Source organism: Lethenteron reissneri, chromosome 55 (genome assembly GCF_015708825.2).
Source record: "Lethenteron reissneri isolate LAM-NWPU_2019-01 chromosome 55, ASM1570882v1, whole genome shotgun sequence".
NCBI lineage: Eukaryota > Metazoa > Chordata > Hyperoartia > Petromyzontiformes > Petromyzontidae > Lethenteron > Lethenteron reissneri.
The window spans coordinates 8218607-8246078 of record NC_083833.1 but is presented as its reverse complement, the minus strand read 5'-3'; the positions used below and the strand labels follow the sequence as shown (position 1 = coordinate 8246078).

The 27472-nt window shown below is 51.9% G+C and overlaps 2 protein-coding genes across 3 annotated transcripts in view; one reads left to right on the top strand and one right to left on the bottom strand.

Annotated features, from left to right (window-relative positions):
• IPO9 (importin 9) overlaps nt 1-6547 on the top strand; it is a 75977-nt gene extending 69430 nt beyond the window's left edge. The window contains 2 exon segments of the mRNA XM_061574256.1: nt 2180-2256; nt 4726-6547. Coding sequence (XP_061430240.1) covers nt 2180-2256; nt 4726-4842 — 194 coding nt within the window. The 3' untranslated portion in view covers nt 4843-6547.
• A 6359-nt stretch (nt 6548-12906) lies between these two features.
• Nucleotides 12907-27472, bottom strand: part of LOC133356836 (inter-alpha-trypsin inhibitor heavy chain H4-like) — a 40068-nt gene continuing 25502 nt past the window's right edge. For both annotated transcript variants that reach the window (XM_061574552.1, XM_061574553.1), the window contains 5 exons: nt 26184-26210; nt 22609-22659; nt 20829-20936; nt 14989-15336; nt 12907-13596 (listed from right to left, as the gene is read on the bottom strand). In XM_061574552.1, the coding sequence (XP_061430536.1) occupies nt 13400-13596; nt 14989-15336; nt 20829-20936; nt 22609-22659; nt 26184-26210 (731 nt within the window). In that variant the 3' untranslated portion in view covers nt 12907-13399. The remainder of the gene's footprint in view (nt 13597-14988; nt 15337-20828; nt 20937-22608; nt 22660-26183; nt 26211-27472) is intronic.

Genomic DNA, 27472 nt, shown 5'->3' with positions numbered 1-27472 from the left:
TTTAAATCATCCAGATTAACAAACTCATTTCTGTAGAACCGCTTTTCGTGTTCAGTTTGTTGTCCTTCACCCGCACCTCCGATTAGCACGGTTGGCCACGTAAGGTGCGAAAGAAGTTCGACGTGCGTACGCGTGCGTGTGGTGCGCGCGCACTCTGTGGTGGTGGTGGTGGTGTGCTAATTGGGTCACAATTCCTCGCTCAATCACTCGCGCGCCCCCCCCCCCCACTCCTTCCTCCCTCCCTCTCCACAGCCGCCGTCTCTCCGAGCCTGGGCTCGCGTTGCCCGATAATGGCGGTGGCTGAGAGCGGGGCCAGCGGTGCCGTGCCGGGGGCGGTGCGGTGAGGGCTGGCGGGCGGGCCGAGTGCCGCCCCGTTGCCATGGAGAGCGCGCTCCGGCTAGCTCTGCTGTTCTTTTGTTCCGCCGTCTCTCAGTGTCCCGTGCGCACCGATCGTATTCTGCAGGTGTCCCGTCCCACACCACACCGCTCCCCCCCCCTCCCCGCCTCGGCTCATTTCACCGCACGCCGCTCGAAATATAAATTGCGTCGAACCGCGCAACGTTTCGCCGAAACGTGGAGCGGACGCGGATGGACGGTGAATTCTGTTTCGGTGCATAGCTTTGTGCTTTTTAGGTCCTTCCTGAAAACCATTGTCACGGGCAGGGGGGGAGGGTGGTGGGTCAGTGGTTAGGGGGGCACTGCATTGCGAGTGTCCTACGGGACACACGGGGTGACGTGACATCTGCCCCCTATCTGACATTTACCGCTCACCTGTCACTCACCTGTCACGATGCAGTGGGAAGCTCGCAGCCCTCCCTTCCTCCTGCCACGAACGGTGCACGTTTGTCCGTTGTACGATTTTGAAACGGTGCTAGCTTTGTGTTGTGAGGTGAACTGTAAATGGTGAAGCGGATAAGCTGTGGCTGGGGGCAGTCGGCCAGAATCATCGGGTGTTGAAAGGTCAGTTGTTTGGGAGATGTTGGTCTATGTGTGCACACAAACTGCGTATCACAAGCTCTCAAATGAAGCCGCGTTCGCTGAGATTAGTGGAGCGAACAGATATACACACAAGACGTAAACAAAGTCACGCATGCACACACACACACACATGCACAAACACACACACATGCGCAAACACATACAAAGACATTCAATCGCGTTCGCCACTAAGTGGCGGTGACGTCACCACGGCGCTTGCACCATGCTATATACAAATATAAAGATCCCCCGTATAGCCTGTAACAGGCTCAACACTACCCTCACCACTCCCACTACACTCACCACTCACAGAGCCAGTACGACACTCACACTACACTCACCAAGACTCAATACTACACTCGCCACACACACTACGCTCACCGCACACACTACACTCATCACACACAAAGATCCCCCATATAGCATTAACAGACTGGAGGAGCAAGTGCTGTTAGCGAGCACTAATGAAGACCGGCACGGCACACGAGGGGGTGGGTGGCCAGCACCACGCCTGGCCGCCTTTGTCTCCCCAGTGGCGATGTTTACACACCGCACCAGGTACTCATTTATGGCTGAGTCGACCTTAGGAGAGGCCTAGGACCGGTTCAGATAATCGTCACTGGCGTTAGTGGCCACGAGTGGGAATCGAACTCGTGTTTACCGGATTCGTAGTGCGGTGCGCTAACCACTGCGTGACCGCTCCCATCATAAACAAACACACACACACACACATAAACAAACACACACACGCACAAACAAGCATGCAGAGATATACAACCGCCATCGTTCGCCAGTAAGCGGCGGTGATGTAACCACAGCGCGCTTGCTCCATGCTATATACAAACAAGCACGAACACAAACATATATATACACACACATAAACAAGCATACACACATACACACAAGCATACACAAACACACAAGCAAGCATACACAAGTATATACAAAGAAACACACGCACAAACACATACACACAAATATACACAGCAACACAAACAATAATGCATATACAGATGAGCCAAGCGGTATGCAGGTGATTGGTTGGTTTCATTAATTAATCGAATCGTGACGCCCCAATCGCGGAGGCTGCTATGCCGAGCGAGGGAGGTCACCAAGATCATAGTCATCATCGTCATCGCCGTCGTCATCATCGTCATCCACCCATTAACCTCTCACCCCACTTCCTCCCCCCTCTCAACAGACGACGATTTCTACGAAGACGACGAGGAGGAGGACCCGGACGCGGTGATGGATCCACTCTACCAGGTGGACCTGCAGGTGAGATGCACGGGAAGGGGGGGGAGGGAGGAAGTGGGCGGGGGGGGGTGTGAGTGGGGAGGACCAAGGAGACATGGGGGACAGGAGGCAGCGAGAGAGGAGCTCATTGTGCAGGGAGTGAGATGGGGAGAGCGGATCTTGTTGAGAGAGGGAGGGAGGGCACCAGGGAGACAAGGTGGCAGGGAGTGCAGGGAGGGAGGGTGGTGCAGGTGGGGGGAGGAAGTGGATGTCCTGTTGCAGGGAGTGGATGTTGGTGCAGGTAGGGGCAGGGAGTGGATGTTGGTGCAGGGATGGACAGGGAGTGGATCTGTTCATGCCTCTGATTCGCCGGGGGGGGGAGGGTGTGAGACACTTTGGGCTGCATTTCAGAATATGCAAATGTGCGAGCAGTGAGATAGGGCGGGGAGGGAGTGAGAGCGACGATGGCGCTGATGGTGATGATGGCGGCGATGATGGCGGTGTCGGGGGCCCGTAATGTGCGCTGCGCTCGTGAACGGCCTCGACGGCCGTTAGCGCTGATTGCATCCCGGGGCGTTTGCGGGGGGGGCGTAGGGTGGCTTGGGGGGGGGTGGGTGGGTAGTGGTGGGGGGGGGTAAAGAGCGTGTTGCGTTGATGGAGGGGAGACGGCATCCAGGAGAAGGATGTGGGGGGGGAGTGGGGGGGGGGCTCTCGACTAATTTTGCAAACGGCGCCGCTTCCCGCTGTGCCTCCCGCACTCTGCAACACAGCTCCCGCTGTGTCACCACATCGCCTCCTGTGTGTGTGTGTGTGCAAGCGTGTATACACGTGTATGTGTGTGCGCAAGCGTGTATACACGTGTGTGTGTGTGCAAGCGTGTATACACGTGTGTGTGTGTGTGTGTGCAAGCGTGTATACATGTGTGTGTGTGTGCAAGCGTGTATACACGTGTGTGTGTGTGCAAGCGTGTATACACGTGTGTGTGTGTGTGCAAGCGTGTATACATGTGTGTGTGTGTGCAAGCGTGTATACACGTGTGTGTGTGTGTGTGCAAGCGTGTATACATGTGTGTGTGTGTGCAAGTGTGTATACACGTGTGTGTGTGTGTGCAAGCGTGTATGCACATGTGTGCGTGTGTACGCGTTTGTATACACGTGTGTATGTACACGTGTGTGTGTACAGTGTGTGTGCGTGCGTGTATACGTGCGTGTATACACGTGTCTTGTGTGCGTATATACATTTGTGTGCGCACGTGTGTATACATGTGTGCGTGTGGGTACGTGTATACTCGTGTGTGTGTGTGTGTGTGCGTGCTTGTTTACACGTTCGTGGCGATCAGTGGCGCAGTGGTTAGCACACCGCACTACGAACCCCGTTCCCACTCACAACCAATAGCAGTGGTGATTATTAAAACCAGTCCTGGACCTCGCCTAGATTAACTGAGCCTTAAATCAGTACCGAGTGCAGTGTGTAAACATCAGCACTGGGCAGACAAAGGCAGCCAGGTGTGGCATTGGCCAGCCACCCCTCGTGCGCCATGCGAGCCCCTAATAGATGCCACTCGCTAACAGCGCTTGCCCCAACAGCCTGTTAAAGGCTACGCTGGCGACCTTTTTGCTTGGTGTGCGCGGTGCATGGTTCACGTCGAACCGAGTGTCTGCCGCCGGCCTGCGTGGGTGCCGTGTGCCGGTGCCAGGGTGCGCCGCTTAACCGCGCGACTGCGGCGTTGTCCCCGCGCGGGCCCAACTGCAGCCGCCTCCCAAACTCCACGCGGGGCCTCGCAGATGCCGCGCCAGCTTCGTGCGCGCACGTCCTGGCGGCTCGCGAGCGGGGGGTGGGGGGCCGGCCTGGCCGTCCGCTTGCCGCATGCCGAGTTGTTGTGCTAAAGGCGCAACCGCCGGCACCAGTCAAGCGCCGGCCGTACCGCTGGGCATGTAGCTCCAGCCGCGCCACCGGCCATCTGACGCCGGCCGATCCCGGAGGAGTGAGAAATAATCTCGTTCACGAATATTTTCGTCACCGATCTAATTCGGAGAAAACCCAAGAGCAGATGACGGGAGACTGAGTCTATGGGCCTCTGTGTGAGTCTGTGGGTCTTTGTACGGGTGTGGGTGTCTGTATGAGTCTGAGTCTCTATGTTAGACTGTGGGTCTCTGCGTGAGTCTGTGGGTCTCTGTGTGAGTCTATGGGTCTCTGAGTCTCTGAGTCTGTGTGAGTCTATGTGTCTCTGTGTGTGTGTCTATGGGTATCTGTGAGTCTATGGGTCTCTGTATGAGTCTATAGGTCTCTGCTTTAGTGTATGGGTCTCTGTGTGAGTCTAAGAACAGACGGAGGGATGAGGCTGCCAGCTCAGAATCTTGGAGGTCGCCGCGCGTCTCCCGTGCAGCAGCTGCGATGCGGCGGTGACAGCATCGCCGCCATGATGGCAACTTGACCTCGATCTTGGCATCGATCTAACGTTGTTATCGGAACTGCGCTGCTGCTGCTGCTGCTGCTGTCGGTCCCACACAGGCCTACCTCACCGAGTTCCTGCAGCACTTCTCGCAGCAGCCGTGCTTCCCCGTGTTCCGCGATCACCTGAGCGAGGTGGAGAGACGCGTCCTCCAGTCGTCCGGCATCGCCATGTGACGGCCACAACCTCGCCGGGCCGCCCCCCCCACCTCCCTCCACCACCGGGCCCCCCCCCACCTCCCTCCACCACCGGGTCCCCCCCCCCCACCTCCCTCCACCACCGGGCCCCCCTCCCCACCGCTGGGGCCTGTCGCTGAGCCACGCTGGTCCGGAACGGGTCGGGTCGGGACGGGTCGGGTCAGCTCAGGTCATCCCACATTGGGTTGGGCTGAGCTCGTCAAAATTCCAGGCTGGCTTCCCCCAGTCAAATCGTACGCTCACCGGCTTGGCCTGTGTTGGGCCCGGATTGGACCAGTTTGGACCGGTTTGGGTAGAACCGCACCGGTGCTCTGTCAGACCACTCGGTCGCAAGTCGTATAGAACGACTGGCGACCGAGTGAATGGGGCCTGCCCCCCCCCCGTGTGTGTGTGTCTGTGAGCTGACTGGACACACCTGTGTGAGTGAGCTGACTTCACTCATCCTGTGCGAGTGAGTTGACTTCACCTGTGTGAGTGAACTGACTTCACTCACCTGTGTGAGTGAGCTGACTTCACTCACCTGTGCGAGTGAGCTGACTTCACTCACCTGTGTGAGCGAGCTCACTTCACTCACCTGTGTGAGTGAGTTGACTTCACTCACCTGTGTGAGTGAGTTGACTTCACTCACCTGTGCGAGTGAGTTGACTTCACTCACCTGTGCGAGTGAGCTGACTTCACTCACCTGTGTGAGTGATATGACTTCACTCACCTGTGTGAGTGATATGACTTCACCTGTGTGAGTGAGCTGACTTCACTCACCTGTGTGAGTGAACTGACTTCACTCACCTGTGTGAGTGAGCTGACTTCACTCACCTGTGCGAGTGAGCTGACTTCACTCACCTGTGTGAGTGAGCTGACTTCACTCACCTGTGTGAGTGAGCTGACTTCACTCACCTGTGTGAGTGAGCTGACTTCACTCACCTGTGCGAGTGAGCTGACTTCACTCACCTGTGTGAGTGAGCTGACTTCACTCACCTGTGTGAGTGAACTGACTTCACTCACCTGTGTGAGCGAGCTCACTTCACTCACCTGTGTGAGTCAGCTGACTTCACCTGTGTGAGCGAGCTGACTTCACTCACCTGTGTGAGTCAGCTGACTTCACCTGTGTGAGTGAGCTGACTTCACTCACCTAAGCGAGCGAGCGTACGGATTCGAGAGCGTGGTAGAGAACGACTCTGGTGGGGAGGCGAAGTCTCACCGCCACATCTCGGGAGATCGCCGGCGGCACCCTCTTGCCGGCTCCTCCTCGTCCCAACCGCTCGCAAGCCCCCCCCCCCCCCCGGGACTCCACCGCCAGTTCACCCACCCGCCTCCCCCGCCCCCCCCCGCGGCCAGGGGTGCGAGCCCGGAGCGTTGGGGGGGTGGACGGGGGGTGCGTCCGGTCGGTCGGGCAAAGTCGCTCGCGGCTGGCGCCGAGTGCCAAGTCGCCTTCTCGGCGGATGATGGGGGGGGGGGGGGAAGGCCCCCCGCGGTGGTGTGGCCGACGCACGGATGCAAGGGGAGATCGACCAGCGAGCACCCTCCCCCCCCCCTACGTAAGTTTACGCGTATTTTTGTACGTCCCTTTTGCGAGCATTTGCGATGTCCCGTGCCCCCCCCCCCCTACCCCCAGGGAAGGGGGTGTGGGTGCCCTGCGAATGAACGTGATCCATGAATAAACAAATTAAAGTCGTGCTTTTGTAAATCGCCGCGTGGTGTCCGTGGACTGCTGGGCAGAAATTCGCGAGGGAATGGTGGCTGGTGCGATGGCGTGGTTGGTGGAGGTGGTATCAGGTGTGGTTCTCTGTGCGTTGGTGTCACGAGGTGGTTTGGCCCTGGAGGGGGGGGGAGGTTGTTGTGTAGGGGTAGTTGGGTGGTGTGGCTGCCTGCCTGTTGGTGTGTGGTGCGTCTTGCGCTGAGGGTTTGTAACGGTGTTGGGTGTGATGTGAGGAGCGGTGGTGTAGCGGTTAGCACCCTGCGCTGTGAACCCGGTGACTGGGGTTCGTTCGACTCCCGCTCACGGCCAATACCAGTGACGATTGTGAACCGGTCCTGGGCCTCCCCTAAAATGAGAACCCGGTGCGGTGTGTAGTAAACATCGCCACTGGGGAGACAAAGGCGGTCGGGCGTGGTGCTGGCAACCCACCCCCTGGTGTACCGTTCCGGCCTTCATAGGTGCTCGCTAACAGCACTTGCCCCCCTACAGTCTATACGGGGGATCTTTGTCTTTGTAACGGTGTTGGGTGTGATGAGGTGGCCGCCGGCTGGTGTGATTGTGTGGTTTGGTGAAGGTTTGTAGTGGTGTGAGCCAGAGTCAAGGCTCCGTTCGGGCATAGATCGGTGACTTGGCTATCGAGTGTGCAGGCGGTGCAATTGCACGGGCGAGTGGGATTTGCGACGTGCTCCCTGCTCCTCAATCTGCGTTGACCAACCGTGGTGAAGTATGGTCAAATAGCCGCCGGACAATCTGCGTGGCATAAGGGAGACGTCCAAGCCAGCGTTGGAATTGACCAGACGGCGCTGTCCGTGGCTGGTCTGGGGATGACCGCCACGTGGATTTCCGTGCAATCTTCACTGCTGTCAAGGGACGAGAATGCAGCATGTACGGCGAACTTCTTTCGCGCCGTACGTAGCCGGCCGTGCTCGTCGGAGGCGCGGGGGAAGGACGACGGGACGACGAGGGTCGTTCGCAGATGAGGTGGTGGGAGGAAGAGGAAAGAGAAGAGAGGAGAAGAGGAGGAGGGGAGGAAGAGAGATGGGGGGAGAAGGTGTAGAGAGAGGAGGGAGAGATGGGGGTGGGGGGATTAGGAAACGTGATGGTGGGGGGCGGTCCAGGGGCTGCGTCCCCCCCCCCCCCCCCCCCCCGTTATCTTGAGGACACGCGGGGTCCTTATCAGCCGCCTCCTGCCTCTGCCGGACCAGATTTGTTATCGGGAATCCAAAATTACGGCCGAACAAAAATCAAATCGGCTCCCGAGAGAGAGGAGAGAAGAGAGCTTTCCAAAAGGCACCTCGTGTTCCCTCCCCCCATACCCACGCTCACCCCCCCCCCCCCCCGGACCCCCCCCCCCAGTTTGTGTTAACGCCTTCCAGGCCACAATGACATCGTTAATGAATTGGGTCAGTGACGGGGGGGAGGTGGCAACGGATAACGCCCCGTAAAGGACGTTCAGATTTGAATGGAATTCACGTTTCGAGTCGTCCTGCTGCTGCTGCTGGGGCACTCGCCCGGCTGAGACATTGCGGTCACGTCGATCAGAGGGGTGGAGGTGGGGGTGGTGGGTGGGGGGGGTTGGTCAGAATTTAAGACGTCAACCCAAAGTGGGGGAAACAAACAAAAAATTAACCCGTAAAAACAAAGTTTTTCACTATAATCCTTTATATGCGTAGCGGCTAGAGTCCTCTCGTCCTCTGGCTTGAGATGGCTGCCACATATGGGTCAGATGATTGCCTGCCACCATTAAGAAATTGGTAATTAAATATTTTAAAAAAATCCTAAAAAGTGTAAAAATTTGGAGAAAAAAATTTCACGAAAATTAATTGTCACGCACAACGAGTCTGTGTGCAAAATGTCAGCTCGATTGGATCACGGGAAGTGGGTTAAAAAACGACCGAAAGATTTGCATGGTCGTAAGCGCGCAAGCAAGCAAGCAAGTGAACTTAATATAAAGGATTTAAAAAGGAGATGGATTGCAGAACCACACGGGCGTGAGTTGTGCTCGGAGCAGCTGAGCTGCCCGTCGGCTTGCCGCCCATGGAGACAGCGGCGTGTTTGCCACGATCCCACTTCGCGACCCTCGCAGTCACAACTTGGAGGGGGTTGTGGTGACGGCGGCTTCGCAGTTTGCGACACAAACTCTGGAACGCCTTGGCCCCTTTTCGGGGTCAAGGGGACTTCCGGGACACTTAAAAAAATGTAAATCTCGACTGAAAACGCATCCGTTCTTAAATGGCTTTCTTTCTCTTTTAGTTCTTTTCAAACGTCTCAACTTCTTTTTTACTTGATAATTGGATTTTTACCCTTTTATCTGGCAACAAAACTGACACCTTTTTTTACGAGGAGTCATGTTTGCATTGACCACAATACCTGCGGTTGGAATGCAAACAAAAAACACAACTCTGATAAGGTACGCACTGTCCTTGAAATTGATTGGTCCACACCCGAGACAGCTTTTCTTAGAGCCTAGTCTCACATGGTGTTGGACCAGATGACGCCAAAAGGCGCACGGGAAAAAAAGGTGTCAGTATTGTTGCCAGATAAAAGGGTAAAAATCCAATTATAATTTTGCAAAGGAGGTTCCAATGGTGTAAATTCTTCTGTACTTGCTTCTTGTTCAAACCATGTTCCGCCTTTCCCATGCATAGTGCCATGAGAACCATTGTTCAAGGGCGCTTTATCAATTTCAATTATTATTAAAAGTTCACACGAGTGGTGCCGGGTAAGGCGGCACCACCACCACCGCCTGCATTGCTTTAGCAGCACGACTCACGCGGTACCTCGAGTAAGCGTCGTGGGAGGAGGTAGCTCCCTCCCCATGCCACCCCCCCCTCCCCTCGGCATCCCCCTCCTCCCCCGTGCCTCCTGGAATTGTGTCCAATTCATATCCGCGTTATAAAAAAAATTACCCGTAAAAACAAAGTTTTTCACTATAAATCCTTTATATGCGTGGTGGCTAGAGTCCTCTCGTCCTCTGGCTTGAGATGGCTGCCACCTATGGGTCAGATGATTGCCTGCCACCATTAAGCAATTGGTAATTAAATATAATTTATTTTTTCCTAAAAAGTGTAAAATTTTGGAAAACATTTTTCACGAAAATAAATTGTCACGCACAACGAGTCTGTGTGCAAAATGTCAGCTCGATTGGATCACGGGAAGTGGGTTAAAAAACGACCGAAAGATTTGCACGGTCGTCAGCGTGCAAGTAAGCAAGCAAGTGAACTTAATATAAAGGATTAAAAAAGACAGAAGATTCTCCTTAAACCTTCGCCTTTCCACCAACCCCGTCCCTTGGTCTCTTTCTCCGTCTCTGACTGTCCCCAGAGCGAGTTGCTGGCTGCTATAAATGTCCACGTGATGACGATGACAAGAGGCCACTTCGTTGAGCTATCATTTTGATAGCCAGGTCGCTCCTGAAATAGAAGCTAATAGCTCAGTGGGCCTCAGCTGGTAAGAAAAACACGGATTTATTTTAGTTATTTGTTTACCTTTCACGTACTTTGCACTCCTATCGCGTTGTTGTATTGTCTGTTGTTGTAACTTGCTGACCCGCCCCTACTGGACATCTGAGAAAAATAACTTTATAGCTCATCGGATTCCTCAATTATAATTAAAGATCATGATTGATCATTGGGTGAGTGAATGGGTGGGTGAGTGGAGTGCATTGGTGAGTACTGTATCATCAATCGCCCTGAATGTGTGGGTGCGTGAGTGAATGCGTGACTGCTGGATCATCCATCGCTCTAGTGACTGGGTGTCAGGGTGAGTGAGTGAATGGGTGGGTGAGTGGAGTGCATTGGTGAGTACTGTATCATCAATCGCCCTGAATGTGTGGGTGCGTGAGTGAATGCGTGACTGCTGGATCATCCATCGCTCTAGTGACTGGGTGTCAGGGTGAGTGAGTGAATGGGTGGGTGAGTGGAGTGCATTGGTGAGTACTGGATCATCAATCGCCCTGAATGTGTGGGTGCGTGAGTGAATGCGTGACTGCTGGATCATCCATCGCTCTAGTGACTGGGTGTCAGGGTGAGTGAGTGAATGGGTGGGTGAGTGGAGTGCATTGGTGAGTACTGGATCATCAATCGCCCTGAATGTGTGGATGCGTGAGTGAATGCGTGACTGCTGGATCATCCATCGCTCTAGTGACTGGGTGTCAGGGTGAGTGAGTGAATGGGTGGGTGAGTGGAGTGCATTGGTGAGTACTGGATCATCAATCGCCCTGAATGTGTGGATGCGTGAGTGAATGCGTGACTGCTGGATCATCCATCGCTCTAGTGACTGGGTGTCAGGGTGAGTGAGTGAATGGGTGGGTGAGTGGAGTGCATTGGTGAGTACTGGATCATCAATCGCCCTGAATGTGTGGGTGCGTGAGTGAATGCGTGACTGCTGGATCATCCATCGCTCTAGTGACTGGGTGTCAGGGTGAGTGAGTGAATGGGTGGGTGAGTGGAGTGAATCGTTGACTGCTGGAACATCAATCACCCCGACTGCTGCTTCACTCAAAACCAAGTGCTGTGAGGTTCAGAACCTAGTGCCACCACCCCACACGTAACAGCAGCAGGCTCCCAACCATAACGAGGGAAATATGGAGCTATAAGAAACAATTTTAGATGGATCTTGCACAACTATTGTCAAAACATCTTCTTTGAGGTTCAAGTCAGGAATCGGGTTCTCTTCTGGCTCGCGTTTTTGCTTCTCGTTTGTAAAGTTGTGTCCACTCCCAGAGCCTCGATGTAACGTTTTAATGACTCTTGAACAGGCGATTCTCTCACACAGGATCAGATACCTGCATCACGGCCACAATGATCAATTTCAATTGACGGCAAATCAATGCATCGTTGCAAAACCTATTCTCTTGAACGCACGAGAGTTTACCGCCACCACCACCACTACCCTGCCCGCAATATTTAAATTCCAGCTCATCGTATCTTTCTCCGCTTTGGGGCAATTTCCACACCAAATGAATCAGCTTTCGGTGAAATTTGGCGGACCACTTTTGCATTTGGCAAAGAATTGCTCCCACCCAAGGTTTAGGTAAATGTGACCGCCCATTTCGCAGATATGGGTCACCGAGATTTGACCCTTGGCAACTGTCCAGTCACTGGTGCCTTCGCTAATAGTTTATGTAGAAAGGTGAGTACAGTCCGCGTGTTTTCATAACGCGAATTGGATATATAACGCGATGACGAATGTACTAGGGAACGCATGTTTTTATAACGCGGATATGAATTGGACACAATGGAACTGCGTCGCAGAGCGAGTAGGAACAAGCGGTTGTACTGCTGCCTTGGCGTAGCCTCGTCGCACAGGGCATTGGGACGCTGCTGAATGCTTCGAGATGCTACCCACACGCCTCGGTCTTTGTTCGGCCTGCGTCACGCATCTCGCGTGCTATCGCGGGCTGCGCTTTGCCCCCTATATATATTATTTATTATCACGCTGTTTTTTCCATAACTTGGTTGTTCTCCAGGAAGGCAACTACTACCGCGTTATAGCAGAACACGCTGCATGTTGTCCTTTAAAGCTCTAACAAGGGATATATCCGTTTAGTTCCATGGGCGGCGGTGGAGTGGGAACTTGCCCAGGTGGTGTCAACTTGGATTTTATACAAAATGTCACGTGCTGCAGCCAAGATACTTCCGATTAGCGCGGTTGGCTACGTACGGCGCGAAAGACGTTCAACGTACACACGTGCATACATGCGTACAACAACCACTGCAAGTCAGTAAATTCCCACGGCACCACAACGCTCTGCAATCTCCGCCACCAAAAAAGACCGCGTGCTCTCTCCACGACCCCTCTCCCCCTTTTATAGAACCTTCCGGAATGTCCTCTTGTTGTGCCCCACCTCCTCCTCCTCTTCTCCACCAATCACCTTTCTCTCTTACTTAACCGCCCCCAGCTCGTCATCCCATCTTACCGCCTTCTACCCTGCCCACCCACCAACCCCGCCGTCCCCAAGTTGAACCTCCCAGCCAATCCCACGTCCCAGTTCGCAGCAACTGTGGCCGCCAGCCGCTCGTTTTTTTGTTATTATATCGATCGCCTGCAGGTGCCATGACGTGACACGCACGGACGCTTGAAAGCGTCGCCAAACGCCAATCGTTTGGGAGTTGTGAGCCGTTTTTCGTCACGCGGCGTCGGGCGGAACGCCACGATTCTGGATGACCGCACACTTTCCACCGCTGTTGCAGAGGTTCGTGGCTCGAACCTTCTAGCCGCCCTGGTTAATACTGCGGGTGTATTAAAACTTTTTACGTTTTATGTTTATTTTACCAAGCCAGGCCCACTGAGCTACGTAGTTCTTTTTCAGAAGTGACTTGGACACAAATGACAGCTCATCGAAGTGGCTTGTCATCACGCGTACATTTATTGCATCCAAATACTCTAAAACACGCGATGTTGATTCTAAATGTGGAGGGGAAAACCCGGAGAGATACACGCAAACTCCAAATATACAGCAGGCATCAGCGTCGAGATCGAACCCACCACTTCCTGTATAGCAGGCGAGGTAGTTAACACCTCGCCACCGGCAGCGCCTGTAATTAATCATTTAGCCTCGCGTGGTTTGTGTTCATGGTGGACATCAAAGATCCCCCCCCCCCCCCCCCACGATGCGAATCGTGGGCGACACGGCCCCACGAAACCAGAAAAAAAACTTTCAACGATTATGAAAAAAAACCCACGGAAATCGTCCATCCGAGAGACGTAGCCGGGACCCCTCCTACAATGAACGAGCGTCCGAGACTCGGCGACGACAAGTGAGCAGTGATGACAGTGGCCGGGCGAAATCGTCAGGGGAAATTTCTTCGCTCCCGACTTGGCGACCGACGCGAGAGCCTAGGCGCCCAGCAACGCGAAGTCGGTCTGCAGGCACTCCGACGGTGACCCCGAGGTCACGGGCTCCAGGTCCTTCCTCAGGACGCTCAGCGTGCGCGAGCCGATGGAGATGGACGGGGCCAGGTGTGGGCTCAGCCCCGGGTACGCGGTAGTATCAGGAGGAGGAAGCACCATCACGTCCTGGTGCAGAAGCACGCCTGGGATGGGGGGGGGGGCGTGGGTGATGGGGGGTGGGAGCGGGTAGAGAGAGAACTTGACATCTCAACAAATATGAGTAAGGGGCAAAGAGATCTCGACAAGAAGATGCTCCGACCGTAGCCATGGACGTTTCATCTCTGGACGTTTTGACAGCCAATTCTAGTACACCCCTTCAACCCCTGCCGGTTTCCGCACACGCCAGTTCCCTTGGCTTGGCTGTGTTCAGGAGGTCCTAATGATGGGCACGCAGTCCCCTCCTGCAGCACAGGGAACTTATTTTGCCACTCTGACCGCCTTTATATCGGCACGGGGGCCTAACCTCTCCCCCAGATCCATCGTCGCCGTCACGGCCGCTCTCTGATTGAGTCCTTCTCGAGTTCTCTTGGGTCCTCCTGAGTGTACGAAGGCCGCCTTTAAACTGGGATGGCGATGCAGCAGAGAGTCGCAATCCCAAATCCCCACGAGGAACGTCTTGAGACGCCAAGGTGATGAGATGTTAACTACCTCGCCTGGCATACAGATAGGGGGTTTGATCCCAACCGTGACGCCTATTTTATATTTGGAGTTTGCCTGTGTCTCCACGTGGTTGTGAATTTGTATCCGGTTCCTCCGGTTTTTCCCTTCGCATTTAGAATCAACATCACGCGATTAAGAGCATTTGGCTGCTGTAAACTTCCACGTGACAATACGCCACTACTTCATTGAGCCATTATTTGTCATCGTCAGGTCGCTTCTGAAAAATATCTGTGCAGCTCAGTGGGGCCTTACCAGAGGTCGCAATCGGGTACCCGATACCCGTACCCTACCCGATAACCGGCTACCCGTACCCGGCCGGGTACGGGTAGGCCGTGAGTCACTGGTGAGTAACCGTTTGTCACTTATTTCCCAACGTCTTGTCTCTTCTCACAATTCAAGTTCCTAGAATCAACCCACCCGCGCCTGCAACATGGCTTCATCCCAGAGGTCGCAATCGGGTACCCGTACCCTACCCGATACCCGGCCGGGTAGCCGGTTAGCCGGGTATCGGGTAGGGTACGGGTACCCGATTGCGACCCTGGTGCGGCCGGGTACGGGTACGGGTAAGGAATCAAAACCCCTTTGCGACCTCTGGGCCTTACCCAGTCAAATAAAATAGTATAGTTCAGTTTCATAGTTTAGGAGCGAGAGACGCCCAGGGGATTGTTGCGACGGCTGCGATGTCTCGCATTTCGGACGAAGGGAAATTTGTGATACATTTGTTTTTAAAGGGCGCTGATATGGAACTGGGACCTGCCACGGCGGTGTAAGGTTTGGCACATCGGACTGGCGTTCCCAATGGTCGCCGGGTCGATTCGATGCTCTGGCATGACAGTTGGGACAAATGGTGCAAGACTCCTGGTCCGCTCACTCACCCAGGAGCCCCGTGGTCGCTGGCGACAACCCCCGCGGATTCAGAACGGCCAGCGCCAGCTGATGTCGGCGCTGGGTGCCGTGCGTCGACACCACGATCTCCACGCCGCCGGCGACACTCACGACCACCGCCTTGCCCCGTTCCACACGCACAGTGACGTTGTCGATCTGGTAGTTGCTGTTCGTCTGCAGGGACACGCTCAAGCTGTGCGGCAGATTGAGGTGCAGGTGGGTTGCGGTCACGCGGATCTTCAGGCTGCCCTGGACGGTCGGGACCTGGATGTTGACCTCGGCATAGCCGTGCCAGCTGCCTCTGCCTTTGGTGCCCACCTTGGCGCTCACCGACACCCCTGCACCCATTGCACGGAATGTGCACAGCAGCGCGATGTTAAGCGGTGTGACAGTGGAACGTTCAGTGGTGTGACACTGAACGTTCAGTGGCGTGACGATGGAACATTCAGCGGTGTGACACTGAACGTTCAGTGGTGTGACGATGGAACGTTCAGTGACAGTGGAACATTTATCTTCTATGCTGTTCCTGAAGTTTGGAACAGACTTACTTTCGTTGCCTCTGCTTCCAATAGGGCAATCATGGCAAAAAAATCATTCAAGAAACAAGTCAATTGAGTGAGCATATTTCAACACATCAATGAGTCAATCAATCAAACATTTACCTAACCATTCAATTAACCGATTAACGAGGCAATCAAAACATCAGTAGACCAAATCAATAAAGCCGTTCAATCAAATCAACATTATTCGACCTGGCGAAGAGAGCCCTCCAAGACAAAATTCCTTGGGGGCTGTAAAAGGGTCACCGGGTCGCCTGAATCACCGCGGTGGCGAGGCTGTGCTCACCCCCAGCTGTGTTCACAGATTAACCACCGACTCAAGCAAACCGACCAGGGCCCCGCGGACAACACGCGGACTGGAGGCCTACGTTGACGTCCTCCCTCCCCCCCTCCCTTGTAACGTGGTAATAATACACGCAGGGTGCTTCAAAACAATGTTTTGACACTTCTGAGAATTTGCAACAAATGCCACGAGAAATGTGCCTCCGGGCTCTGGAGACCACCTGGAGAGAAGATTCCAGGCCACGCGTTGACAACGATGGCGAACAAGTTGAGAGACTCTGACTTTTTGAAGCTATTGACCTACATTTGTTATCACGTTACAGTGTACTATCATCCGTTCTTTCCCCATTCAAAACGATCGTCATTCCCCCCCCCCCCCCCCAATTAATTTTCTCCCATGCTATCTGTGTAATATCACAATATGAAGAATCCGTTCTGAATTCCCGTAAAAGATCTCCAACCCCTCCCCCCGCCCCCACTATGTTGCGAATGGCACAAGGGAAAGCGGGTATCGCAGAAGTGTGTTTCTGAAATCTCTTATTTTGCTAAGTGACGCACACCCTGGTCCACGCATTGTGGAAGAGTGCTCCCTCGCTCGGACCACTTGCCGCTCAATCCGACGCGGTGAATCCTCCGCACTGGAGTTTGGCCCAAGTGAAATGCAGAACCGAGTCCGGATGCGATAGGGCTGGCCTTTTGTTGTTTGGGTACAATCGTCGCGCTTGAGAGCCCGGGTTTAATCGATCTGAACCGGGCGTCTCGGCTGCGCCAGCTCAGAGCCCTGACCTCGGAAGCCTCAAAGGACGCCGCCTCAAATGAAATTCGAGAAAACACATTTGATTACTGCGCTCACAGGGGCCCCTATTCAATCGCCGCCGAAAACCGGCGGCGATTGTTTAACAAAGCCTGACTCCGCCGATGGTGAGCCGCAAGGTCAAAGCCATTGCAGCATTTCCTCTGCTTGAACACGTGCCCCTGGTTTCACATAATAGTCTGGGAGGCCAGGTTAACGGACCTAAAGCGTATTGTATTTTTAATGCGGACCAAAGGACAGTGGCCTAGCTATCGTGTGGTGCAGCCGGCACTGTGGCCGGAGGGCCAGAGGTGCCCAGGTTCGGCGGGGGGGGGGAATTGGAGAGGGAGCGGCCCACTTCCTTCCTTGCACAGGGCCCACGCTAATCGTGCTCCACCACTTGGACTCATGGTTCCATTCCAGAGGCTCGTGCAGCCAGGCTAAGGCTGCCTTCAGGTTCACTGTTAATTCTAGAGGCTCGTAAAGCTCACAATAAGGCTTGGCCCTAGGGCTCCAGTTAGTGGCGTAGATGGAGAGTATGCAGGCGGTGCAACTGCACCCCCCCCCCCCCCCGGTGCCCAGGCGCCAGGAGGGGGAAGTTCACACAGGAAGGTGACCCAGGTCAGAGAATCGAACTCAGGGCATTGGTGTTGTGAGGCACGAGTGTTGTTCTGCCTAACGGCAGGTGTGGGGGTGTGTGTACACAGGAATGTCCTGTTTGGAGCTTGAGTTTGGTCACGTGACCAGGAAGTTACGATTTGACAGCCTCTCAGCCATGCGGCAGGGTATCGGCCATTACACAGAGTACAAAATGGTGGCACAAACAGCGTCCCAGTCAAGACAGGTGCAACTGTTCATTGTGGGACTTTAAGAAGCATTGTCTGTAAGCTCGTTTATGTTCTTATAATACTGGGAATGCTGTTATAATGTTATAATGGCCGTTATAATGCTGTAAATGCCTTTATAATGCTGTTAAATTGTTATAATAAATATGAGGCCTAGTCAACAACGAAGCCTGCCACTTGCCTTATTGTGAATGTTACCTGTAATTGAATAAGTCGAGTCAGACTCGTACCCATGTAACCTTATTGCGATCTTTAGAGCAAGGATGACAAAATATCTCATCCACAGTTCAGTGTTACGTGTGGTGCTGTACATTTGGGCTGCAGTATGGTGATCACACGATGTGCCCTTACTTAACACAGCTTACTCTCGTGTATAGTTGTTCAGTACTAATGGGGGTGACTGGTCCATCCAGGATCTATTGTTGAGTTTCATGTTATCTAAGACAACGTTATGATGTTGTAGTGTTCATTCATTGTATTGATATTTCCAAGTATTAACAGATGCTGTATTCGTGCTGTGTTTTTCATCAGTTTTACCTCGTTCAATTGATTAAATACGTTTGGAGTCGGATGTTCACCCTGGCTCTGAAGGTTTATTGAATGCGAGGTTATCTACTCGGATAGTGGTGCAACGCAGCGCACAGCGAGGCCGAGATAAGTGTGCCACCCCGATGAAAGCCATTGATTGATGGTTTGGTGGTAATGATGAAGATGTTGATGTCGATGATATTTAGATGATGATGATGGCTCTAGGTAGCGATGATTGCTGGATGTGTTCACGATCCACCATTGGGATGACAGATGCCAGTCGTTAAATATAATAGAATAATGATGGAGTTTAATTGATTACGATAATTCTGATGATTGTTTGAGGATTACTGAAGAATGATGTTGATGACATTAATGATTGCGTGCATTTCATTCGGTCATTTCTCGGAAGTAAAAGTAAAACGGGGGAGGGCGCGCGCGGCACAGTTTTGCCACCGGCTATCGTTGGTGTGGCGGCGGTCGTGTCGCTACGGTTCTCTGCGGTGAGCAACAATGTCTTTAAAAACAGCGGCGCTGGCGCTACACCCCCCCCCCCCCTAAAGAAAACAAACACCGAGCCGCTCACGGGGAACGGGACACCCAGCACCCGGCGACTCGCAGTCCGTCTCGGAAACGGGAAAGGGTGAACGGTGAGTGTTTATGCATGCGTAATGTCTGAAAACGACCCCATGCGAACGAGCAGCCTGGTGGCTATTTTGAAAATAAAAAACCAAGCTCTCCCGATAGACCGAAAGAGGCCTCCGCTGGGATTGGTCGGGAGGCAGGCTTTGAAGAGGTTGGAGGAAAAGAGCTTGGAGGAAAAGGGGTTTGTGGGAAGAGAGGAGATCCGTTTTTGAAAGGAGGACAGGGATTGGCGAAGGGGAAAAACAGGGACAGGAATGTTCGAGAGAGGCTCCAGGAGCGTGGACGTTCAAGGGGAGACGAAGTCCAAGACACAAGAACAAGCCTGGGCCTAGACAGCGCTGTGTCCGAATTAGAGGCAACGTAAATAATTACACGTGTCGGCGTCACTTCACATGCAACAGGAGACCAGAGCACCACGAGTGCGCGATGGGGCAACGCTCTATCCTGCCACCTGGCTTCCGAGGACATTAAAAGAGGGACAAGGAATGTTTTCCCCCGTGTCCACACTTCTAGCCCCGCCCACTTCACCACCCCCCCACCTCTCTCTCTCTCTCTCTCTCCCCTTGCTCCTCCCACCTTTCTTACCTATATAACCTCTTGCCACAGCAGCTCTCCCACCTACCTCAGTATTTTCTTGCTGTGGTTGTTCCACCTGATGAGGATCGCTTGTGTTGCGATCGAAGCGTAGTGATTTGTTTAATTTTAATTTATTTCTACCTACGTGACTTTACCGGCTGCAGAGTTTTGGTAGTACATGTTGTTTACGTCGTTTATTGTGAAAATTCGGTCACAGTTCCTATAACCACTGTTTCATTGCTTTTATGGCTTTATTTTGGTGATTTTCGAAAAGTTTTTTGGTTTGGCCATGTTTGTTTGTTGTAGTACAGAGTTAGACTGATGGTCTTAATCTAAGTTGTCTTGTGGTTGTTGTTGTTGTTGTTTGACTTGCATCCCACTGGGATTTTTGCACACAGTGTTGGTGTACGGTGCTTTTTCTGCAATATTTTGCTGTCTTTTTTTGGATTTTCTGTTTGCACTCAGTCACATAGTCACTTTAATATGTTGTTTGTTCGTGTTTTTGTTTGTTGCGGTTGCACCCGATTCAAGAGCCGTATGGCTCACAGGGCTATACCTAATACATGAACTTGAACTTGAACCGAAAGAACCAAAGAGTATTAAAAGATTTCCTCGTCCCAATCGGGCAGCCCATTCCAAACGTGACGCCGCTAATCAACCAACTGGGATCGCTCATCGCAACGTCTCCCCCTCCCACCAAATAGGCGAAAACTGTGCAGCGCGTGTGTACGTACGTTGAACGTCTTCGCCACCATACGTAGCCGACCGTGCTAACGTGTACGCGCGTGTTCAAAAAATCGACAATGTATTTAACAAAGGTGATGTGTTTTGCCTTTTCCTGCACTTTGGTCTACCGTTCTGTTTTTTTTTATCCTTTATATTAAGTTCACTTGCTTGCATGCTTGCGCGCTTACGACCGTGCAAATCTTTCGGTCGTTTTTGAACCCACTTGCCGTGATCTAATCGAGCTGACATTTTGCACACAGACTCGTTGTGCGTGATAATTTATTTTCGTGTAAATTTTTTTCCTAAATTGTACACTTTTTAGGAAAAAAAAATTATATTTAATTTAAAATTGCTTAATGGTGGCAGGCAATCATCTGACCCATAGGTGGCAGCCATCCCAAGCCAGAGGACGAGAGGACTCTAGCCGCCACGCATATAAAGGATTTATAGTGAAAAACTTTGTTTTTACGGGTTAATTTTTAACTGTTGTCGTAACGTTCTTACCGCGTCTGTGAGAAAAGAGCTTCATAGCTCCTCGGATTCCTCCTGCCGTATAAACGTTGTGATTGTGAGTCTAGGCCGTGTGTGCGACAAACGACTCGTGGTGGGTGCCCTGCACCATTAGGTTGACCAGCACCAATACCAACCTATGGCAATGATATTCGTTGCTGTGTTCTGATTCTTAAAATGTATATACACACACACACACACTTGTTCAAACATCGACAGCATATTAAATAAAATTGACGGTACGTTAAATAAGCGTACTCAATGTCTCGTCGATTTTTGAGCGTATGTTCAAAGAAAAAATCAAACGTAGCAATACAAATCGTTGCCATACCAACTGTTGTTATTCTTATTCATGACCGTGTCACCTGACTGGGTGTCCTCCAAGAGCACGATTGTCTGTCTGTCCGAGCCGTGCGATGAGAAGCAGAGCGTGATGTCTTTGCTCGGAAGGTGGAGAACCGTGGGAGGATGTTCTGCGTGGCACGGGGAGAGGGCGGGAGGCGGCAGGGTTCACGCTGGAGATGTGTAGACGAGGGGGACGCACACACAGCGACACCCACTGGGCACAGCTTGAAAATAGGTTTTCCCCTTTTTTCTGGCAACAAAACAGGTGTTAAGATATTCATATTATAATTGTTTTTTTACCCTTCTATCTGGCAACAACACTGACACCTTTTTACAAGGAGTCATGTTTGCATAGACCGCAACAAAACTGTGTCAGTTTTGTTGCCAGATAGAAGGGTAAAAAAATCAATTATCATATTTTTACTGGCAAATGAGGTTCCCATAGTGTAGATGCTTGCCCCGAGCTCTCATACTCTGATGGTGCATTGTCTTTGAGTTGTGCGCCTTTTGGCGTCATCTGGTCCAACCCATGTGAGACTAGGCTCTAAGGAAAGCTGTCTCGGGTGTGGACCAATCAACTTCAAGGACAGTGCACATTATCAGAGTTATGTTCTTTTGTTTGTATTATGACTGCAGGTATTGCGGTCTATGCAAACATGACTCCTTGTAAAAAGGTGTCAGTTTTGTTGCCAGATAGAATGGTAAAAAAACAATTATCATATTTTTACTGGCAAATGAGGTTCCCATAGTGATATTCATATTCTTTTGGTTCTTTCGGTAAAGTCACGTAGAAGGGAAATAATAAAATAATAAAAATATAAAAAAAAATTCTCACGACGTTTCGACTGCAACACAAGCAATCATCATCAGGTGTGAAATCCACAGCAATAAAATTTTCTCAAAATCCACAGAATTTTTTTTTTTCAAATTTTCTTGCTGTGGATTTCCCACCTGATGATGATTGCTTGTGTTGCAGTCGCAACGTCGTGAGCATTTTTATTGTTTTTATATCTTTATTATTTTATTATTTCCCTTCTACGTGACTTTACCGAAATAACCAAGAATATGAATCCCTGCAGTCACGAAAGCTTTAAAACAGCTGTGTTAAGATGTTACAACACCCAACTGAAACCTTTGACAAGGAATCATGTCTGCATTAGGCACAAAACTTGTGGTAAAAAATCGTCAAAAATCGCGTGACGTCATTTATGGACGGCCCCAGACTCTAAACGCGTGATGTTGATTTTAAATGTGGAGAGAAAAACCAGAGGACCTGGAGAAAAATCCACGCGACCACGGGGAGAGAGACACCGCAAACTCCAAATAGACAGCAGCAGCAGGCGTCAGGGTCGGGATCGAACCCACGACCTCCTGTATACCAGGCGAGGTAGTTAACATCTCTTAGCCACCGTGATGATGATGAGAGAGAGACGCAGCCTCCAAATATACAGCAGCAGCAGCAGGTGTCGTTAGGGTTGGGGTCGAACCCACGACCTCCTGTGTATCAGGCGAGGTGAGTTAACATCTCCTAGCCACCGTGATGATGATGAGAGAGGGACGCAGACTCCAAGTATACAGCAGCAGCAGCAGGCGTCGTCAGGGTCGGGGTCGAACCCACGACCTCCTGTATACCAGGCGAGGTAGTTAACATCTCCTAGCCACCGTGATAATGATGAGAGAGAGAGACGCAGACTCCAAATATACAGCAGCAGCAGGCCTCGTCAGGTTCGGGGTCGAACCCACGACCTCCTGTGTACCAGGCGAGGTGGTTAACATCTCCTCGCCACCGTGGCGCCCTACCTGCTGTGATGGAGCCTCTGGAAGAGGTGGTGAAGCTGGGAACCATGGTGGCTGTACACAGACAAAGACAAAGACAAAGATCCCCCGTATAGCCTTGACCGACTTTTGGGGCAAGTGCTGTGAGCAAGCACCTGTTAGGGCCGCCACGAGGTTATTTCATCAACACTGAAAAGCAACAATACATTTTAAGTTGGATATCTACTGCTGAGTACACTGCCCCAGGTTCATCCAAAAGTCAGGATACATAGCGTGATTTAATTTAGTTAAACGGTTGCATTAAAACATATTAATTGCTTAGTCTTTAAGTAATTTTTTTAGATATATATCTGTCATCCTCAATATAAATGTTATTCATTTTCGGAAGGTGTTTAAAAAATGTAAATAAAATTAACCGAAGACGAACGAGTTGAATAAGTTTGCAGGTACACATGATAAATAAAGGCAGCTGTAATCTTTAAAAAAAAATTAAGTCCTAAATTAATTTCAAAAGATATTTTGTGCGTACCTTAATGTTAATGGAAGTAAGTTTGAACATTTGTTAAAATTTCCAATTGTTGAAACAAATATAATAACCTAACGTGTGCTGACCCTTGGGCGATACTGCATTGAGCAAGGCAACTCTAAGGACTTGGGATAAGAGAGACGATGATGATGGGAGGGTTATCCACGGTAGGGCGTGTTGGGGTTAGATCGCGTCAATTTAAATGTCATGTCGTTAAACCCGCCACCACCCGGCACAGCCAATTAGTAAGGTTTGTCACGTTAACAAACCGTGCCAATTAGTTCCGAGTTCAGCACGCTGGTGTGTTGGAGAGTAAACCCACAACGTTTACTATTTACTTGGGGAGCGGTAGTGTAGCGGTTAGCGCTACGCTGCGCTGCGAACCTGGCGACCCGGGTTCGATTCCCGTTTATGGCCAACACCCAGTGACGATTATCTGAAGCGGTCCTGGGCCTCCCCTAAGTGAGTGTAGTTTGAGTGGTGAGTGTAGTGTGAGTGGTGTGAGTGGTGAGTGTAGTGTGAGTGGTGAGTGTAGTTTGAGTGATGAGTGTTGTGTGAATGGTGAATGTAGTGTGAGTAGTGAGTGTAGTGTGAGTGGTGAGTGTAGTGTGAGTGGTGAGTGTAGTTTGAGTGGTGAGTGTTGTATGAGTAGTAAGTGTAGTGTGAGTAGTGAGTGTAGTGTGAGTGGTGAGTGTAGTGGTGAGTGTAGTGTGAGTGGTGAGTGTAGTTTGAGTGGTGAGTGTTGTATGAGTAGTAAGTGTAGTGTGAGTAGTGAGTGTAGTGTGAGTGGTGAGTGTAGTGGTGAGTGTAGTGTGAGTGGTGAGTGTAGTTTGAGTGGTGAGTGTTGTGTGAATGGTGAGTGTAGTGTGAGTAGTGAGTGTAGTGTGAGTGGTGAGTGTAGTTTGAGTGGTGAGTGTTGTGTGAGTGGTGAGTGTAGTGTGAGTAGTGAGTGTTGTGTGTGTGGTGAGTGTAGTGTGAGTGGTGAGTGTAGTGTGAGTGGTGAGTGTAGTGTGAGTGGTGAGTGTAGTGTGAGTGGTGAGTGTAGTGTGAGTGGTGAGTGTAGTGTGAGTGGTGAGTGGTGAGTGTAGTGTGAGTGGTGAGTGTAGTGTGAGTGGTGAGTGTAGTGTGAGTGGTGAGTGTTGTGTGAGTGGTGAGTGTAGTGTGAGTGGTGAGTGTAGTGGTGAGTGTAGTGTGAGTGGTGAGTGCAGTGTGAGTGGAGAGTGTAGTGGTGAGTGTAGTGTGAGTGGTGAGTGTAGTGTGAGTGGTGAGTGTAGTGTGAGTGGTGAGTGTAGTGTGAGTGGTGAGTGTAGTGCGTGTGGTGAGTGTAGTTTGAGTGGTGAGTGTAGTGTGAGTAGTGAGTGTGGTGTGTGTGGTGAGTGTAGTGTGAGTGGTGAGTGTGGTGTGTGTGGTGAGTGTAGTGTGAGTGGTGAGTGTAGTGTGAGTGGTGAGTGTAGTTTGAGTGGTGAGTGTAGTGTGAGTGGTGAGTGTGGTGTGTGTGGTGAGTGTGGTGTGAGTGGTGAGTGTAGTGTGTGTGGTGAGTGTAGTGTGAGTAGTGAGTGTAGTTTGAGTGGTGAGTGTAGTGTGAGTGGTGAGTGTAGTGTGAGTGGTGAGTGTAGTTTGAGGGGTGAGTGTAGTGTGAGTGGTGAGTGTAGTTTGAGTGGTGAGTGTAGTGTGAGTGGTGAGTGTAGTTTGAGTGGTGAGTGTTGTGTGAGTAGTAAGTGTAGTGTGAGTAGTGAGTGTAGTGTGAGTGGTGAGTGTAGTGGTGAGTGTAGTGTGAGTGGTGAGTGTAGTTTGAGTGGTGAGTTTTGGTTGAGTGATGAGTGTAGTGTGAGTAGTTAGTGTAGTGTGAGTGGTGAGTGTAGTTTGAGTGGTGAGTGTTGTGTGAGTGGTGAGTGTAGTGTGAGTAGTGAGTGTAGTGCGAGTGGTGAGTGTAGTGTGAGTGGTGAGTGTAGTGTGAGTGGTGAGTGTTGTGTGAGTGGTGAGTGTAGTGTGAGTGGTGAGTGTAGTGGTGAGTGTAGTGTGAGTGTTGAGTGTAGTGTGAGTGGTGAGTGTAGTGTGAGTGGTGAGTGTAGTGTGAGTGGTGAGTGTAGTGTGAGTGGTGAGTGTAGTGTGTGTGGTGAGTGTAGTGTGAGTGGTGAGTGTAGTGTGAGTGGTGAGTGTAGTGTGAGTGGTGAGTGTAGTCGTGAGTGTAGTGTGAGTGGTGAGTGTAGTGTGAGTGGTGAGTGTAGTGTGAATGGTGAGTGTAGTGTGTGTGGTGAGTGTAGTGTGAGTGGTGAGTGTAGTGTGAGTGGTGAGTGTAGTGTGAGTGGTGAGTGTAGTCGTGAGTGTAGTGTGAGTGGTGAGTGTTGTGTGAATGGTGAGTGTAGTGTGAGTAGTGAGTGTAGTGTGAGTGGTGAGTGTAGTTTGAGTGGTGAGTGTTGTGTGAGTGGTGAGTGTAGTGTGAGTAGTGAGTGTTGTGTGTGTGGTGAGTGTAGTGTGAGTGGTGAGTGTAGTGTGAGTGGTGAGTGTAGTTTAAGTGGTGAGTGTAGTGTGAGTGGTGGGTGTAGTGTGAGTGGTGAGTGTAGTGTGAGTGATGAGTGTAGTGTGAGTGGTGAGTGTAGTGTGAGTGGTGAGTGTAGTGTGAGTGGTGAGTGTAGTGTGAGTGGTGAGTGTTGTGTGAGTGGTGAGTGTAGTGTGAGTGGTGAGTGTAGTCGTGAGTGTAATGTGAGTGGTGAGCTTAGTGTGAGCGTTGAGTGTAGTGTGAGTGGTGAGTGTTGTGTGAGTGGTGAGTGTAGTGTGAGTGGTGAGTGTAGTGTGAGTGATGAGTGTAGTGTGAGTGTTGAGTGTAGTGTGTGTGGTGAGTGTAGTGTGAGTGGTGAGTGTAGTGTGAGTGGTGAGTGTAGTGTGAGTGGTGAGTGTAGTGTGAGTGGTGAGTGTAGTGGTGAGTGTAGTGTGAGTGGTGAGTGTAGTGTGAGTGGTGAGTGTAGTGTGATTGGTGAGTGTAGTGGTGAGTGTAGTGTGAGTGGTGAGTGTAGTGTGAGTGGTGAGTGTAGTTATTAAACCCGAGCCACGACTGATGTCCATCTGTCATCACCTTGCATCTCGTCCATTTCAACCGCGTCTGCAAATAACAGAAACACAATAGATGTGTGAGCCTCCCCAACCCCCAATCACCCCCATTCCCCCCCACCCCCCATTCCCCCCCACCCTCCATTATAAGTCGACGATTGCCAGTACGAGCCAGCCAGTGAGTATTATTAATTGCTTATTCACACAGAAAAGCCTCGTTGAGTTGCAACGATTATTTTCAAGAGGGTCCTGCCACGCTTTCACCATTGGGCAATATTGCCTCGAGTAACCCCTCCCCCGCCCCATGGAGTAATTTGCAGGTAACCTGGGCAGCGATGGGAAGCTGCGGCCAAAAGCAGTGACATTGGGTGGGGTGGTGTTGTGTTTTTTTAGTTACGAGAGGAAATCGGAGAACGGGTTCGGAAACTCGTGCAGATCTGGGGGAGAACGTACATACTCCACTCACTCTCTCTACATCAGATGGAGAACACACAGACTCCACTCTTTCTCTCTAGATCAGGGGGTGAATGGGTCGGGGTGTGTGTGTGTGAATGGGTCGGGGTGTGTGGGTGAATGGGTCGGGGTGCGTGTGTGAATGGGTCGGGGTGCGTGGGTGAATGGGTCGGGGTGTGTGTATGTGAATGGGTCGGGGTGTGTGGCTGAATGGATCGGGGTGCGTGGGTGAATGGGTCGGGGTGTGTGGGTGAATTGGTCGGGGTGCGTGGGTGAATGGGTCGGGGTTCGTGGGTGAATGGGTCGGGGTGTGTGTGTGAATGGGTCGGGGTGTGTGGGTGAATGGGTCAGGGTGCATGGGTGAATGGGTCGGGGTGCGTGTGTGAATGGGTCGGGGTGTGTGGGTGAATGGGTCGGCGGGCGTGTGTGAATGGGTCGGGGTGTGTGGCTGAATGGGTCAGGGTGCATGGGTGAATGGGTCGGGGTGCGTGTGTGAATGGGTCGGGGTGTGTGGGTGAATGGGTCGGGATGCGTGGGTGAATGGGTCGGGGTGCGTGTGTGAATGGGTCGGGTGTGTGGGTGAATGGGTCGGGGTGTGTGGGTGAATGGGTCGGGGTGCGTGTGTGAATTGGTCGGGGTGCATGTGTGAATGGGTCGGGGTGCGTGGGTGAATGGGTCGGGGTGCGTGGGTGAATGGGTCGGGGTGCGTGGGTGAATGGGTCGGGGTGTGTGTGTGTGAATGGGTCGGGGTGTGTGGCTGAATGGATCGGGGTGCGTGTGTGAATGGGTCGGGGTGTGTGGGTGAATGGGTCGGGGTGTGTGTGTGAATGGGTCGGGGTGTGTGGGTGAATGGGTCGGGGT